At 39.7% G+C, this 13,453-nt stretch overlaps 1 protein-coding gene across 1 annotated transcript in view; it reads right to left on the minus strand.

Moving 5' to 3' along the window:
* Positions 1-715: 715 nt before the first annotated feature.
* snx2 (sorting nexin 2) overlaps positions 716-13,453 on the minus strand; it is a 29,065-nt gene continuing 16,327 nt past the window's right edge. Inside the window, exons 8-15 of the mRNA XM_064974647.1 lie at positions 11,967-12,042; positions 11,368-11,481; positions 10,770-10,863; positions 8,231-8,436; positions 7,661-7,804; positions 2,117-2,197; positions 1,705-1,776; positions 716-1,248 (exon numbers count right to left, since the gene is read on the minus strand). Of these exons, the coding sequence (XP_064830719.1) occupies positions 1,198-1,248; positions 1,705-1,776; positions 2,117-2,197; positions 7,661-7,804; positions 8,231-8,436; positions 10,770-10,863; positions 11,368-11,481; positions 11,967-12,042 (838 nt within the window). The 3' untranslated portion in view covers positions 716-1,197. The remainder of the gene's footprint in view (positions 1,249-1,704; positions 1,777-2,116; positions 2,198-7,660; positions 7,805-8,230; positions 8,437-10,769; positions 10,864-11,367; positions 11,482-11,966; positions 12,043-13,453) is intronic.

Genomic DNA, 13,453 nt, shown 5'->3' on the forward strand with positions numbered 1-13,453 from the left:
TAGCAATAAGTGTACAAAACAATAGAAACAACTTCCTAATACGGAGTTGCACCCCCTTTTGTCCCCAGAACAGCCTCAATTCATGGAGTCCACAAGGTGTCAAAAGTATTCCACAGGCCTATGTTGACTTCCAATCCTTCCCGCAGTTGTGTCAAGTTGCCTGGATGTCCTTTGGGTTGAGGACCATTCTTGATACACACGGGAAACTGTTCAGCGTGAGCACACTCCAGTGTGCCTGGCACCTATTACCATACCCCATTCAAAAGGCAATTAAAATGTTTTGTCTTGCCCATTCACCCTCTGAATGGCACACACAAACAATCCATGTCTCAATTGTCTCCAGGCTTAAAAATCCTTAAATCTCCTCCAATTTATCAACACGGGTTGAAGTGGACTTAACAGGTGACGTCAGTAAGGGATCACAGCTTTCACCTGGATAGTCGGTCATGAGAAGACATTAGATGTGTTCCTAATGTTTGTACACTCAGTGTATGTCTCAATAACATGTACAGTGTTAGTGTATTAAAGTTTATTTGAATGAATGGAACTGTTAAAGAAAATAAACAAGCTCTCCTCAAAAACTATCATGTGGTCTGCATGAAATGCGTATGAAGCACCGTAGTAACCGAAAACTCCTTTGTGTACAGTAAAGACAAGGCCTGTCAGCAAAGTGATATGCACAACGACAACACCATTTCAAAACATCACAACCAACACCGAGATACATTCCTTTATTAGAATTAAAGTACTGAAACATTTGCGGCACGGGAATGTAAAGTCAAAAGAAAAAGGCTTTCAAATTAAACAATACAACAAAAAAATCTAGTAAAAGAAATCGTCAACCATTGCACATTAGGTGGCAATTATTAAATGCACAAATCATACTGGTAGTAAATAAGACAGAGTAGTAGTGTTTGATCAATCAGGGAGTGCGAAGTCCCTGGCTTATCACAGTCCTCGTGCGGTTAATCTCTCAACAGAAATGGGACAGGTGCTTCTTTCAGGTGAAATCATAGGGTAACAGAGCAATTCTCCACCAAAATTAAGTGGTTTTATTATGCATGTCAAAATGTGTATTTTGTTTCTCCATGCATTCTCTTGAAGGCGTGATCTGGACGTAAACATAAGAAAATGTGTGATCATCAGACAGGGGTGCTATGGTTGGCAAAAACGCAGGCAAGGCGGGCCATCCAGTTATTATGCGATAGCTTTGGCTTCGGGTAAGAACGCCTCCCAATACTTTATCAGCTGTGGAGCAGAAGGGAAAATACAGCGAGAATCCAATTAGCTACATGACCATGCTTTAGACTTTTAAGGTAATCCTTAGGAAAATGAAGTTCATGTATGTCTATTGTCAGTATAAAAAAAAAATATATAAAAAAAATCGAACAGCAAAACATTAGGTGGTATTGGGCCCATATGTTTATTTCCCTTTCAAATAGTATATTAAGGAAGTATATTATTTCAAAGTATGTTTTCAGGCATATTTTATTCTAAGTAGAGTATTATGCTAATTAGATAGTATGTAGAATTCTGGGAAAACATGCAAGATAAATACTGAATTGTCAACATATTTTAATACATTTCGTAATGAAACAAATTATGACATTTGTTACAAGTTGGTGCAAGTGGTGTGTGTGTAGTTATGTCATTTTACTCTCCCACTACACTATCAATAGGAATCCAAACCCAGATATGCTGTACCTGCTGTTGTGTTTGCACAAGCGACTCCAGGTATTTAATAATGACAACTTTGAAGTCCTTCACTCTTTCTTTCTGTAACAAGAGAGACATGGTCACAGGTCAGACAAAATTACATTTTGATGAGAACACATACGGTCGGTGTAATAAATCACTATCATAATACTGCAGACTTAAAAAATAATATATATATATATATATATATATATATATATATATATTTTAGTTAGGGCTGTCCTGATATCACAAATCAACAATTCAGTGTTTATGGAAACATCAAACTACCAATAAGGGTAAACATTTGCACTTGTCTTATTTCTAAACTTTAGTTTAACAGGCCCCTCCCATCCACATGATGCCCATATTCTGGGGCGAAACCAAATACATAAAAGGTGTTTTATCGTGTTCATCATACCTCGAATCGGCTCACTTCTTTTCGAATGGTTTTGGAAATCAGCTCAAAGTCTTTTTCACCTTGCTGGACCTTCCCCTCCAACTGCAAAGACAAAATAACAAGTTCTCTCCACTAAGAAAGTCAAAGGTCCAAAACAAGTACACAAGTGTATAGATGTATTCTACACTGGTGTACTGGATTTATACACTAACCTGTTGCATAATTAACTGTTACTGGTCAGTTCCTTCTGTATACATTATCCATTAGTCAATTGCATTTGAAAAAAAAATGTAAAAAAGGTATTAAGTAATTACTAGTAATGAGGATAGACAAATTCTCAGGAGTTGTGGGGTAAAGTAAACTCACTATTCACTGGAGATGATTGACAATACCAAGTTAATGGTGAAGCAATGCATATTAAGTTGGAGTAAAAAAAAGTTTGAATTTAAGACAAGCCCATTTTTACGCTTGCAAATACGAAACAGTCCTGTTCGTATAGATAGTGTAAGACAGTCACATGAAGCAGTTTGCACAATGCTGTGCCAATTTGCACAGTCCATTTATATATTCAGTTCATTAGGTTTTCAACTCTCACTTTGTCAAATCCTCATCCCCTAGTCCAGCATTTCCCAAACTCTGTCCTTGGGACCACAAGGGGAGCACGTTTTGTTTCTTGCCCTAATAGTACAGACGATTCAAATAAAAAAAACTTGATGATTAGTTGATTATTTGAATCTGCTGTGTAGTGCAGGGGGGGTAACTAAAACGTGCACCACTTGGGGTCCCGGGGACAGAGTTTGGGAAATCCTGGCCTAGTCCCAAAGTGATCACTTGTCTATTGATATCATTATAAGTTTCAAATGAAACAGCCAAAAATAGTATTTTTACAAAGATGATCCATGTGACACTAGATAGGCACTCCAATGGGTGCAGTTTAGTGGTGAAATGGAGGGAACTGTAAGTGATGAAGAAAAGTAAATAAAAAAAGCCAAGCCCAGGGTCCTACCTCCTCAATCTCCTTGGTAGAGGCATGGCAGGGAAAATGCAGAAATTAAAGAGGCTGAAAATGTTTTGTTCTTAAAATAATTCAAACATGAACCCACTGTTGCCAAACACAGGTGAACTATAGAGGAATGGCATTCCACTGACCGAAGCAAACAGTTAATAGGGTAGTAGCCGTTACAGGAGTCACCCTGGTTAGCATGCAATGCCCAAGACAGAAAGGGGAGATATTCAACTTAAAAAACAACCCCTCTGTGAATATCTCCAGTAGCATGCGTTATGACAAAATGTCTGAATTAATCTACCACCCCCCGAATCTAATTGTCCTTAGTGTAATACTTATTATTGACCAGAGGGGGCAGTATGGTTCAAGATTTGGTAAATTAGTAAGTACATATGGATAATACAAAAATATGTTTTATTGTCACATACACAGGATAGGTGCAGTGAAATGTGTTGTTTTACAGGATCAGCCATAATAGCAGGCCCCCCCCTGGAGCAAATTATAGTTAAGTGCCTTGCTCAAGGGCATAGATAGATTTTTCACCTTGTCTGTTACAAACATCCTAAGCAAAGTATTTCTTAGGTTTCTCATATTTAATGCAAATATTTACTTATGTTTAAAATAAAGTTTAAAGTATGTGCCTACAATTCAGAAGCGTTTTAACAATTGAATCGATGGCAATACACATAGGGAGGAGATGTAGCAGGAGAGGAAAAGGAGAGAAATAAATAGTGTTCTCATAAAGCTAATGACATTTAAGTTGAGTAGCGGAACATGTAATGATGGCCTAATTGTAAGCATGTCAAAACTGATCATATTCAAATGAGCAATATAAGCTAACGCTAAATCATTTGTGACTCTTTAACCAGTTTTTCCAAGCTGATGCCCAAATAACGGATCTAGAGATGAATGCCAAAATAAACTCAAGTAATTGTTTTACCAAAACAACCGACACACTAAGGTTGGCTTGCTAATCCAAATCAGGGAGAGCAACTGGGGTTAACATGCTACATTCAAGTTGAAACACCCATTCAGGAGTACCTGAATTTCCAGTCAGTAATGGAATGTGAAATAAAGCTTTAGGAGGTGAATTTAATTAAGCTTATGTTTTGGGTTAGACTCCGCTTGATTGAGTAGCATCCAGATACTCTTCTCAATACCATTTTAATGTTGTCAACGTGAAAACTAACTTCTTGAATGCATTTCTAAATTTTGTAACTAACTACACTGAACAAAAATATAAAACGCAACATGCAACAACGTCAAAGATTTTACTGAGTCACAGTTCAAATAAATTCATTAGGCCCTAATCTATGGATTTCACATGACTGGAATACAAATATGCATCTGTTGGTCACAGAGAACTTTAAAAAAAAATTTAAAGTAGGGGCATGGCTCAGAAAACAAGTCAGTATCTTGTGTGACCACCATTTGCCTCATGAGGGCGATACATCGCCTTTGCATAGACTTGATCAGGCTGTTGACTGTGGCCTGTGGAATGTTGTCCCACTCCTCGTCAATGGCTGTGCGAAGTTGCTGGATAATGGCGGGAACTGGAACACGCTGCCGTACACGTCGATCCAGAGCATCCCAAACATGCTCAATGGGTGACATGTCTGGTGATTATGCAGGCCATGGAAGAACTGGGACATTTTCAGCTTCCAGGAATTGTGTACAGATCCTTGAGACATGGGGCCAAGCATTATCATGCTGAAACATGAAGTGATGACGGCAGATGAATGGCACAACAATGGGCCTCAGAATCTCGTCACGGTATCTCTGTGCATTCAAACGGCCATCAATAAAATGCAATTGTGTTCATTGTCTGTAGCTTATGCCTGCCCATACCATAACCCCACCATGTAGAACTCTGTTCACAAAGTTGACATTAGCAAACTGCTCGCCCACAAGACGCCGGTAGAGTTGAAACTGGGATTCATCCGTGAAGAGCACACTTGTCAAAGGTGAGCATTTGCAGAATGAAGTCGGAAACGATGCCGAACTGTAGTCAGGTCAAGACCTTGGTGAGGACAACGAGCATGCAGATGAGTTTCCCTGAGATAGTTTGTGCAGAAATTCTTCGGTTTTGCAATCCCACAGTGTCAACAGCTGTCTGGGTGACTGGTCTCAGATGATCCCGCAGGTGAAGAAGCCAGATGTGGAGGTCCTGGACTGGCGTGGTTACACATGGTCTGCGGTTGTGATGCCGGTTGGATGTACTGCCATATTCTCGAAAATTATGTTGGAGGCAGCTTATGGTAGAGAAATTAACATGGTAGAGAAATTAAATTCTCTGGCAACAGCTCTAGAGTGGACATTCCGCTCATTCAAAACAAATCTGTGGCATTGTGTTGTGACAAAACAGCACATTTTAGAGTGGCCTTTTATTGTCCCCTGCACAAGGTGCACCTGTGCAATGATCATGATGTTTAATTGGGGCGGCAGGGTAGCCTAGTGGTTAGAGCGTTGGACTAGTAACCGGAAGGTTGCAAGTTCAAACCCCAGAGCTGACAAGGTACAAATCTGTCGTTCTGCCCCTGAACCTAGGCCGTCATTGAAAACAAGAATTTGTTCTTAACTGACTTGCCTAGTTAAATAAAGGTTAAAAAAATATCTGCTTCTTGATATGCCACACCTGTCAGGTGGATGATTATTGGCAAAAGAGGAATACTCACTAAGAGGGATGCAAAACACATTTCTGCAAACATTTTGAGAGAAATAAGCTTTTTGTGCATATGGAACATTTCTGGGATCTTTAATTTCAGCTCATGAAATTTCAGCTCACTTTACATGTTGCGTTTATGTTTTTGTTCTGGGTGTCCTGCCACTACAGTGCCTTACGAAAGTATTCAGCCCCCTTGAACTTTGCGACCTTTTGCCACATTTCAGGCTTCAAACATAAAGATATAAAACTGTATTTTTTTGTGAAGAATCAACAACAAGTGGGACACAATCATGAAGTGGAACGACATTTATTGGATATTTCTAACTTTTTTAACAAATCAAAAACTGAAAAATTGGGCGTGCAAAATTATTCAGCCCCTTTACTTTCAGTGCAGCAAACTCTCTCCAGAAGTCCAGTGAGGATCTCTGAATGATCCAATGTTGACCTAAATGACTAATGATGATAAATACAATCCACCTGTGTGTAATCAAGTCTCCGTATAAATGCACCTGCACTGTGATAGTCTCAGAGGTCCGTTAAAAGCGCAGAGAGCATCATGAAGAACAAGGAACACACCAGGCAGGTCCGAGATACTGTTGTGAAGAAGTTTAAAGCCGGATTTGGATACAAAAGGATTTCCCAAGCTTTAAACATCCCAAGGAGCACTGTGCAAGCGATAATATTGAAATGGAAGGAGTATCAGACCACTGCAAATCTACCAAGACCTGGCCATCCCGCTAAACTTTCAGCTCATACAAGGAGAAGACTGATCAGAGATGCAGCCAAGAGGCCCATGATCACTCTGGATGAACTGCAGAGATCTACAGCTGAGGTGGGAGACTCTGTCCATAGGACAACAATCAGTCGTATATTGCACAAATCTGGCCTTTATGGAAGAGTGGCAAGAAGAAAGCCATTTCTTAACGATATCCATAAAAAGTGTTGTTTAAAGTTTGCCACAAGCCACCTGGGAGACACACCAAACATGTGGAAGAAGGTGCTCTGGTCAGATGAAACCAAAATTGAACTTTTTGGCAACAATGCAAAACGTTATGTTTGGCGTAAAAGCAACACAGCTCATCACGCTTACCACACCATCCCCATTGTCAAACATGGTGGTGGCAGCATCATGGTTTGGGCCTGCTTTTCTTCAGCAGGGACAGGGAAGATGGTTAAAATTGATGGGAAGATGGATGGAGCCAAATACAGGACCATTCTGGAAGAAAACCTGATTGAGTCTGCAAAAGACCTGAGACTGGGATGGAGATTTGTCTTCCAACAAGACAATGATCCAAAACATAAAGCAAAATCTACAATGGAATGGTTCAAAAATAAACATATCCAGGTGTTAAAATGGCCAAGTCAAAGTCCAGACCTGAATCCAATCGAGAATCTGTGGAAAGAACTGAAAACTGCTGTTCACAAATGCTCTCCATCCAACCTCACTGAGCTCGAGCTGTTTTGCAAGGAGGAATGGGAAACAATTTCAATCTCTCGATGTGCAAAACTGATGGAGACATACCCCAAGCGACTTACAGCTGTAATCGCAGCAAAAGGTGGCGCTACAAAGTATTAACTTAAGGGGGCTGAATAATTTTGCACGGCCAATTTTTCAGATTTTGATTTGTTAAAAAAGTTTAAAATATCCAATAAATGTCGTTCCACTTCATGATAGTCTCCCACTTGTTGTTGATTCTTCACAAAAAAATACAGTTTTATATCTTTATGTTTGAAGCCTGAAATGTGGCAAAAGGTCGCAAAGTTCAAGGGGGCCGAATACTTTCGTAAGGCACTGTATATAGCTGCCCTCCCTTGCAATTCTATCCAGCCTATTTGATCACACGTATCATTAAAATGTCTGTTTGCTTGTTAGTGAGGTGCACTTTTCGCTTACCTCTTTGATTTCATCCTGAGCCTGCTGTAGCTTGTCAGGCTTGTTTGCGAACTGGAGTTTGGACTCAGCCTCACGCTTCTTCTGCAGCAAGAGCTGGGTGTCCTGCCACTTGGACCAAGTCTTCATCCGGTGGTCAAATACACCCTACGGAAAGAGACAAAGCATACGTTTAGGTTCCCTGCTAACCTCACATTAAAAGGAATCAAAATGGGAATGTGCCTTTATTACAACAGCCAAGACAAAATGTTGAAAAGCAGAATTGGGGCCTGCAACACGGTTTATAGCAGTAGAAGGCTGGTGTGTAAGTTATTTTACCCTAGGTGAAATTCAACAACTAAAGAACATTGGAAATGTATTGCAGATAATGAAGCCTTGGTAAAGGTATACATTCATAGTACTGTGCTAGGTGTCCAATGATCAAAAAAAGAAGGTGATACGCACATCCTAAACCTGAGAATATCAGTATGGGCTAAAAAAATAATACAGATAAAGAAATGTGAGGCCCACACAGAATATATCTGTTCCCCAGTGCTTTATTCCAGCACAGTGGCACAGGTCTCCAGTGAATACCTTGACTGCAGTGATGAGACGTACATAGTCCCCCAGCAGCTCGGAGAACAGGTAGAAATCAGCGTAAGCCTGGTCCTGGTGCAGCTGGTCGATCTTCTCCTCCACCTCGGCCAACTGCGACAGGGCCCGCGACAGAGCTGTGTGGTCCTCGGAGTTTCCAAGCATGGCTGCCGACTTGGCGAAGGATGCCGTGTTTACCGACAGCTCTGAAGATGACGAGAGAAGAGAAAGTGATCATGACATTGTTCAGAAAGAGAGCAGGTTCATAGGTGAAGAATTGCATAGTGGTCCAATTTAAATGGTTCACAAATAATGTGCAAGACAATTAAAAAAAGGTCCAATGCAGCCATTTTTATCTCAATATCAAATCATTTCTGGCTAACATATAAGTAACTTACGGTGATTTTTAAATTAAAACAATCAAATATAAAAAAAAACAGCTTCTGAGCAAAGAGCAATTTCTCAAGCAAGAATTATCGGAGAGACTGTCTGGGAGTGGTCTGAGTGGGGAGAGGAAAACGGAAAACTAGCTGTTATTGGCAGAGAGCTTTGGAATGCGCTTTCTTGTTGGTCTATTAACTGGTAACTCCACCAGGCAGGCCAAAACTCCATCCCGCCAAAACAGACTGAAATTTCAGGCAGTCTTTTCAAACAGTTCTTACACTAAAACGGGTATTATCAAACTTTCAAACATGTACAGTATCATTCTAACCTCAGTGTGGAAATATAAAGTATATAAAACACGGGAAATCACGTTTTTGACTGCACTGGGCCTTTAACAAAATAACAACATTGTTCAATTGAGAATTGTATTACACATGGCAATTGTTTGATAATTGTAACACCAGACATTGTCCAGAATTAGACAGCACACGATATATACAGTTGAAGTCGGAAGTTTACATACACTTAGGTTGAAGTCATTAAAACTTGTTATTCAACCACTCCACAAATGTCTTGTTAACAAACTATAGTTTTGGCAAGTCGGTTAGGACATCTACTTTGTGCATTACACAAGTAATTTTCCCAACAATTGTTTACAGACAGATTATTTCACTGTATCACAATTCCAGTGGGTCAGAAGTTTACATACACTAAGTTGACTGTGCTTTTAAACAGCTTGGAAAATTCCAGAAAATGATGTCATGGCTTTAGAAACTTCTGATAGGCTAATTGACATCATCATCAATTGGAGGTGTACCTGTGGATGTATTTCAAGGCCTACCTTCAAACTCAGTGCCTCTTTGCTTGACATCACAGGAAAATCAACATAAATTAGCCAAGACCTCAGAAAACAATTGTAGACCTCCACAAGTCTGGTTCATCCTTGGGAGCAATTTCCAAACGCCTGAAGGTACCACATTAATCTGTACAAACAATAGTATCTATATCCACAGTAAAATGAGTCCTATATTGACATAACCTGAAAGGCTGCTCAGCAAGGAAGAAGACACTGCTCCAAAACCGCCATAAAAAAGCCAAACTACGGTTTGCAACTGCACATGGGGACAAAGATCATACTTTTTGGGGAAATGTCCACTGGTCAGATTAAACAAAAATAGAACTGTTTAGCCATAATGACCATCGTTACGTTTGGAGGAGAAACGGGGAGGCTTGCAAGCCGAAGAACACCATCTCAACCGTGAAGCACAGGGGTGGCAGCATCATGTTGTGGGGGTGCTTTGCTGCAGGAGGGACTGGTGCACTTCACAAAATAGATGGCATCATGAGGGAGGACAATTATGTGGATATATTGAAGCAACATCTCAAGACATGAGTCAGGAAGTTAAAGCTTGGTCACAAATGTCTTCCAAATTGACAATGACCCCAAGCATACTTCCAAAGTTGTGGCAAAATGGCTTAAGGACAACAAAAGTCAAGGTATTGGATTGGCCATCACAAAGTCCTGACCTCAATCCTATAGAACATTTGTGGGCAGAACTGAAAAAGCGTGTTCGAGCAAGGAGGCCTACCAACCTGACTCAGTTACACCAGCTCTGTCAGGAGGAATGAGCCAAAATTCACCCAACTTATTGTGGGAAGCTTGTGGAAGGATACATGAAACATTTGACACAAGTTAAACAATTTGAAGGCTGTGCTACCAAATACTAATTGAGTGCATGTAAACTTCTGACCCACTGGGAATGTGAATAAATAAATAAAAACTGAAATAAATCATTATCTCTACTATTATTATGACATGTCACATTCTTTAAATGAAGTGGTGATCCTAACTCACAGAATTTTTATTAGGATTAAATGTCAGGAATTGTGAAAAACGGAGTTGAAATTAATTTGGCTAAGGTGTATGTAAACTTCCGACTTCAACTGTAGTATATTAAATATACATTATAGGAAGAATTTTACTGGCAGTTTGTGAAAAAGCACTACACGCAGTGCAATCAAGTTTTGGGTGTAATTGCAGAGTTGCAGATATTTTACACAATGCTTGTGCATTTAAAAGAGCAGAATGTGGCCTTACATGTCTAGAGTATGTCTCTAAACTGGGGCTCAGGGTCAGGACTCATGGGAGGATTACCTTTCCGGTGGCAGACCAGACACTCCACACTAGCATGCAGTTTTCTGAGTTGCAAGTCGAGGTTCTCAAACTGCTGGTGCTTCTCCTCAAACCACTGTTGACACTCACAGAAATAAAATCAAGCTGAAACATAATACAGTTTCTCCACAGAATTAAATTATAATAGTATGAATAAGTAATGATAGTAACTAGTAACTATGTATGTTTTCAAAACATTTGCAATTATTGATTAATAAATAAATTAACACATTCAATTTGAAATTATTTTTACATACTGAGTCACCCTGTGCGAGATGCTAGGTTTACATTCAACACATTGACGGTGTAAGACAGGCCCCATATCCACAAGCTTTCCAATGCCAAAAACGCTTTTACAGTTTACATTTGAATGACAAGTGTATCAAAAATAAAGGCAGTTAATAAATTGCAATGAAGTGGAAAATAAAAATATAGCTTTTCCCAGTAAGGAAGGAAAGGACCACCCCCCGAGCAGCACCTGGCTTGTGCCTCTACTTCTTTTCACTCACACGATCTTAGAATTCAAGTGGAAAGCCTCATTAATTCGTCTCATTATTCAAGTCCAAAAATCAGCCCTTACCGCATCCGATTCATTCATCTTGATTGTCATTTTGTTGACAGCGTCGGCAGCTTTGTTTACCATCCTCAATATTCCGGCCCCACTCAGCGCCTGGGTGCTAACCGCTCTCGGCAGCTGGGATAAAATGACAAATAAGTGCAAACAAACCGGTTAACAGGCTAGGGCTCCGACCCAATCCCAGAGGGAGCCCCGCGCCAGGAGCTGTGTGGGGTTTTCTCCACTCCCATACATTTCAATGTTGTTAGAATCTAATTTAATCCATTTACTGGGAAAACTCTCAGAGGAACAATGGGCAAAAATAGCTTTCAATTGCTTTCAGCCATTTATCCTTCTTTTCTAGTGGCATTTCATTACATCTGGATTAATACAGTAATTTCATTGGAACATATTGCTGTGACACTGGCCATTTTAAAAACAAAGGTCACATATGTTCTTGAGCTTATCCCAAACTATTTCCAGAAGTTGGCTTTATTAAAAGGATAGTGAAATAGGGGAAAAATATCACCACAAAATAACAAAAAATGTGCTTTTTTAAAATTCATTCTCAAATTGGGTGTTGTTCAATTGGGTGCCGTACACAGATGGAGATTAAACGCTACCTCTGAACTCTCCAGGAACATCATGACATCCGGATCCTTCAGCAGGATGGGATGTTTCACTGTTCTCATCAGATACCTATTGAGCATAAAAGAAAAGGTTACATTGTGTAGATAAATCATTACCATTCTCAGTGCAGAGGTAACAATTAATTTTTATTTTTATTTTTTTTATTTCACCTTTATTTAACCAGGTAGGCTAGTTGAGAACAAGTTCTCATTTGCAACTGCAGCCTGGCCAAGACAAAGCTTAGCAGTGTGAACAGACAACACAGAGTTACACATGGAGTAAACATTTAACAAGTCAATAACACAGTACAAAAAAGGCGAGTCTATATACATTGTGTGCAAAAGGCATGAGGAGGTAGGCGAATAATTACAATTTTGCATTATGAAAATATGTATGAAAAAAATATTAAATACAGTAGGGCTAGGATTTGCCAGGGACCTCACAATACCATATCATGATACTTGGTCCTGTGTGGCTCAGTTGGTAGAGCATGGTGCTTGTAACACCAGGGTTGTGGGTATGCACTCACTACATTACGTCGCTCTGGATAAGAGGGATCGCTAAACTACATGAATGTAAATGTACTTCGGTGCCAATACAATATGTATTTTGATTTTCACAATTCTATATGTATTGCAATTTGATGTTCCAAACAGATTGCTCTCTATATTTCTGCTACAGAGAGATGAAAGCACATGAGAAAATTAGTTGATCCTTGTGCTTAAAACATGTCTCACCATTTATAAAAAGGAAGATGGAGAACAAGCTATCTATAGGATAAAAAACACCAAGGTTTTGGCGCAGGTACAGCAGACTAGTGTTAACTAACGGTACCTAGCAAAAAAAAATATATATATATATATATTTTTTTTTTTACAAAAATCGGTATGTGGAGACAAAATATCGATATAATAGCATCCAAAATAATATTGCACTATGGAACTATCACTCAAAATTGTCATCCAATTCAAATTGGCCTGACTGATGTCTTGAGATGTTGCTTCAATATATCCACATAATTTTCCTTCCTCATGATGCCATCTATTTTATTAAGTGCAGCTGTCCCTCCAGTAGCAAAGCACCCCCACAACTTGATGCTGCCACCCCAGTTCTTCACGGTTGGGATGGTGTTCTCCCCATTTTTCCTCCTAACATAATGATGGTCATTTTGGACAAACAGTTCTATTTTTGTTTCATCAGACAAGAGAACATTTCTCCAAAAAATGCACGATCTTTGTCCCCATGTGCAGTTTCAAACCGTAGTTTGGCTTTTTTATGGCGGTTTTGGAGCAGTGGCTTCTTCCTTGCTGATCGGCCTTTTTAGATTATGTTGATATAGGACTCATTTTAGTGTGGATATAGATACTTTTGTACCCGTTTCCTCCAGCATCTTCATAAGGTCCTTTGCTGTTCTTCTGGGATTGATTTGCCCTTTTCGCACCACAGCACGAGACCGAACACGTCTCCTTCCTGAGCAGGA

This window comes from Oncorhynchus masou, chromosome 1, assembly GCF_036934945.1.
Source record: "Oncorhynchus masou masou isolate Uvic2021 chromosome 1, UVic_Omas_1.1, whole genome shotgun sequence".
Taxonomy (NCBI): domain Eukaryota; kingdom Metazoa; phylum Chordata; class Actinopteri; order Salmoniformes; family Salmonidae; genus Oncorhynchus; species Oncorhynchus masou.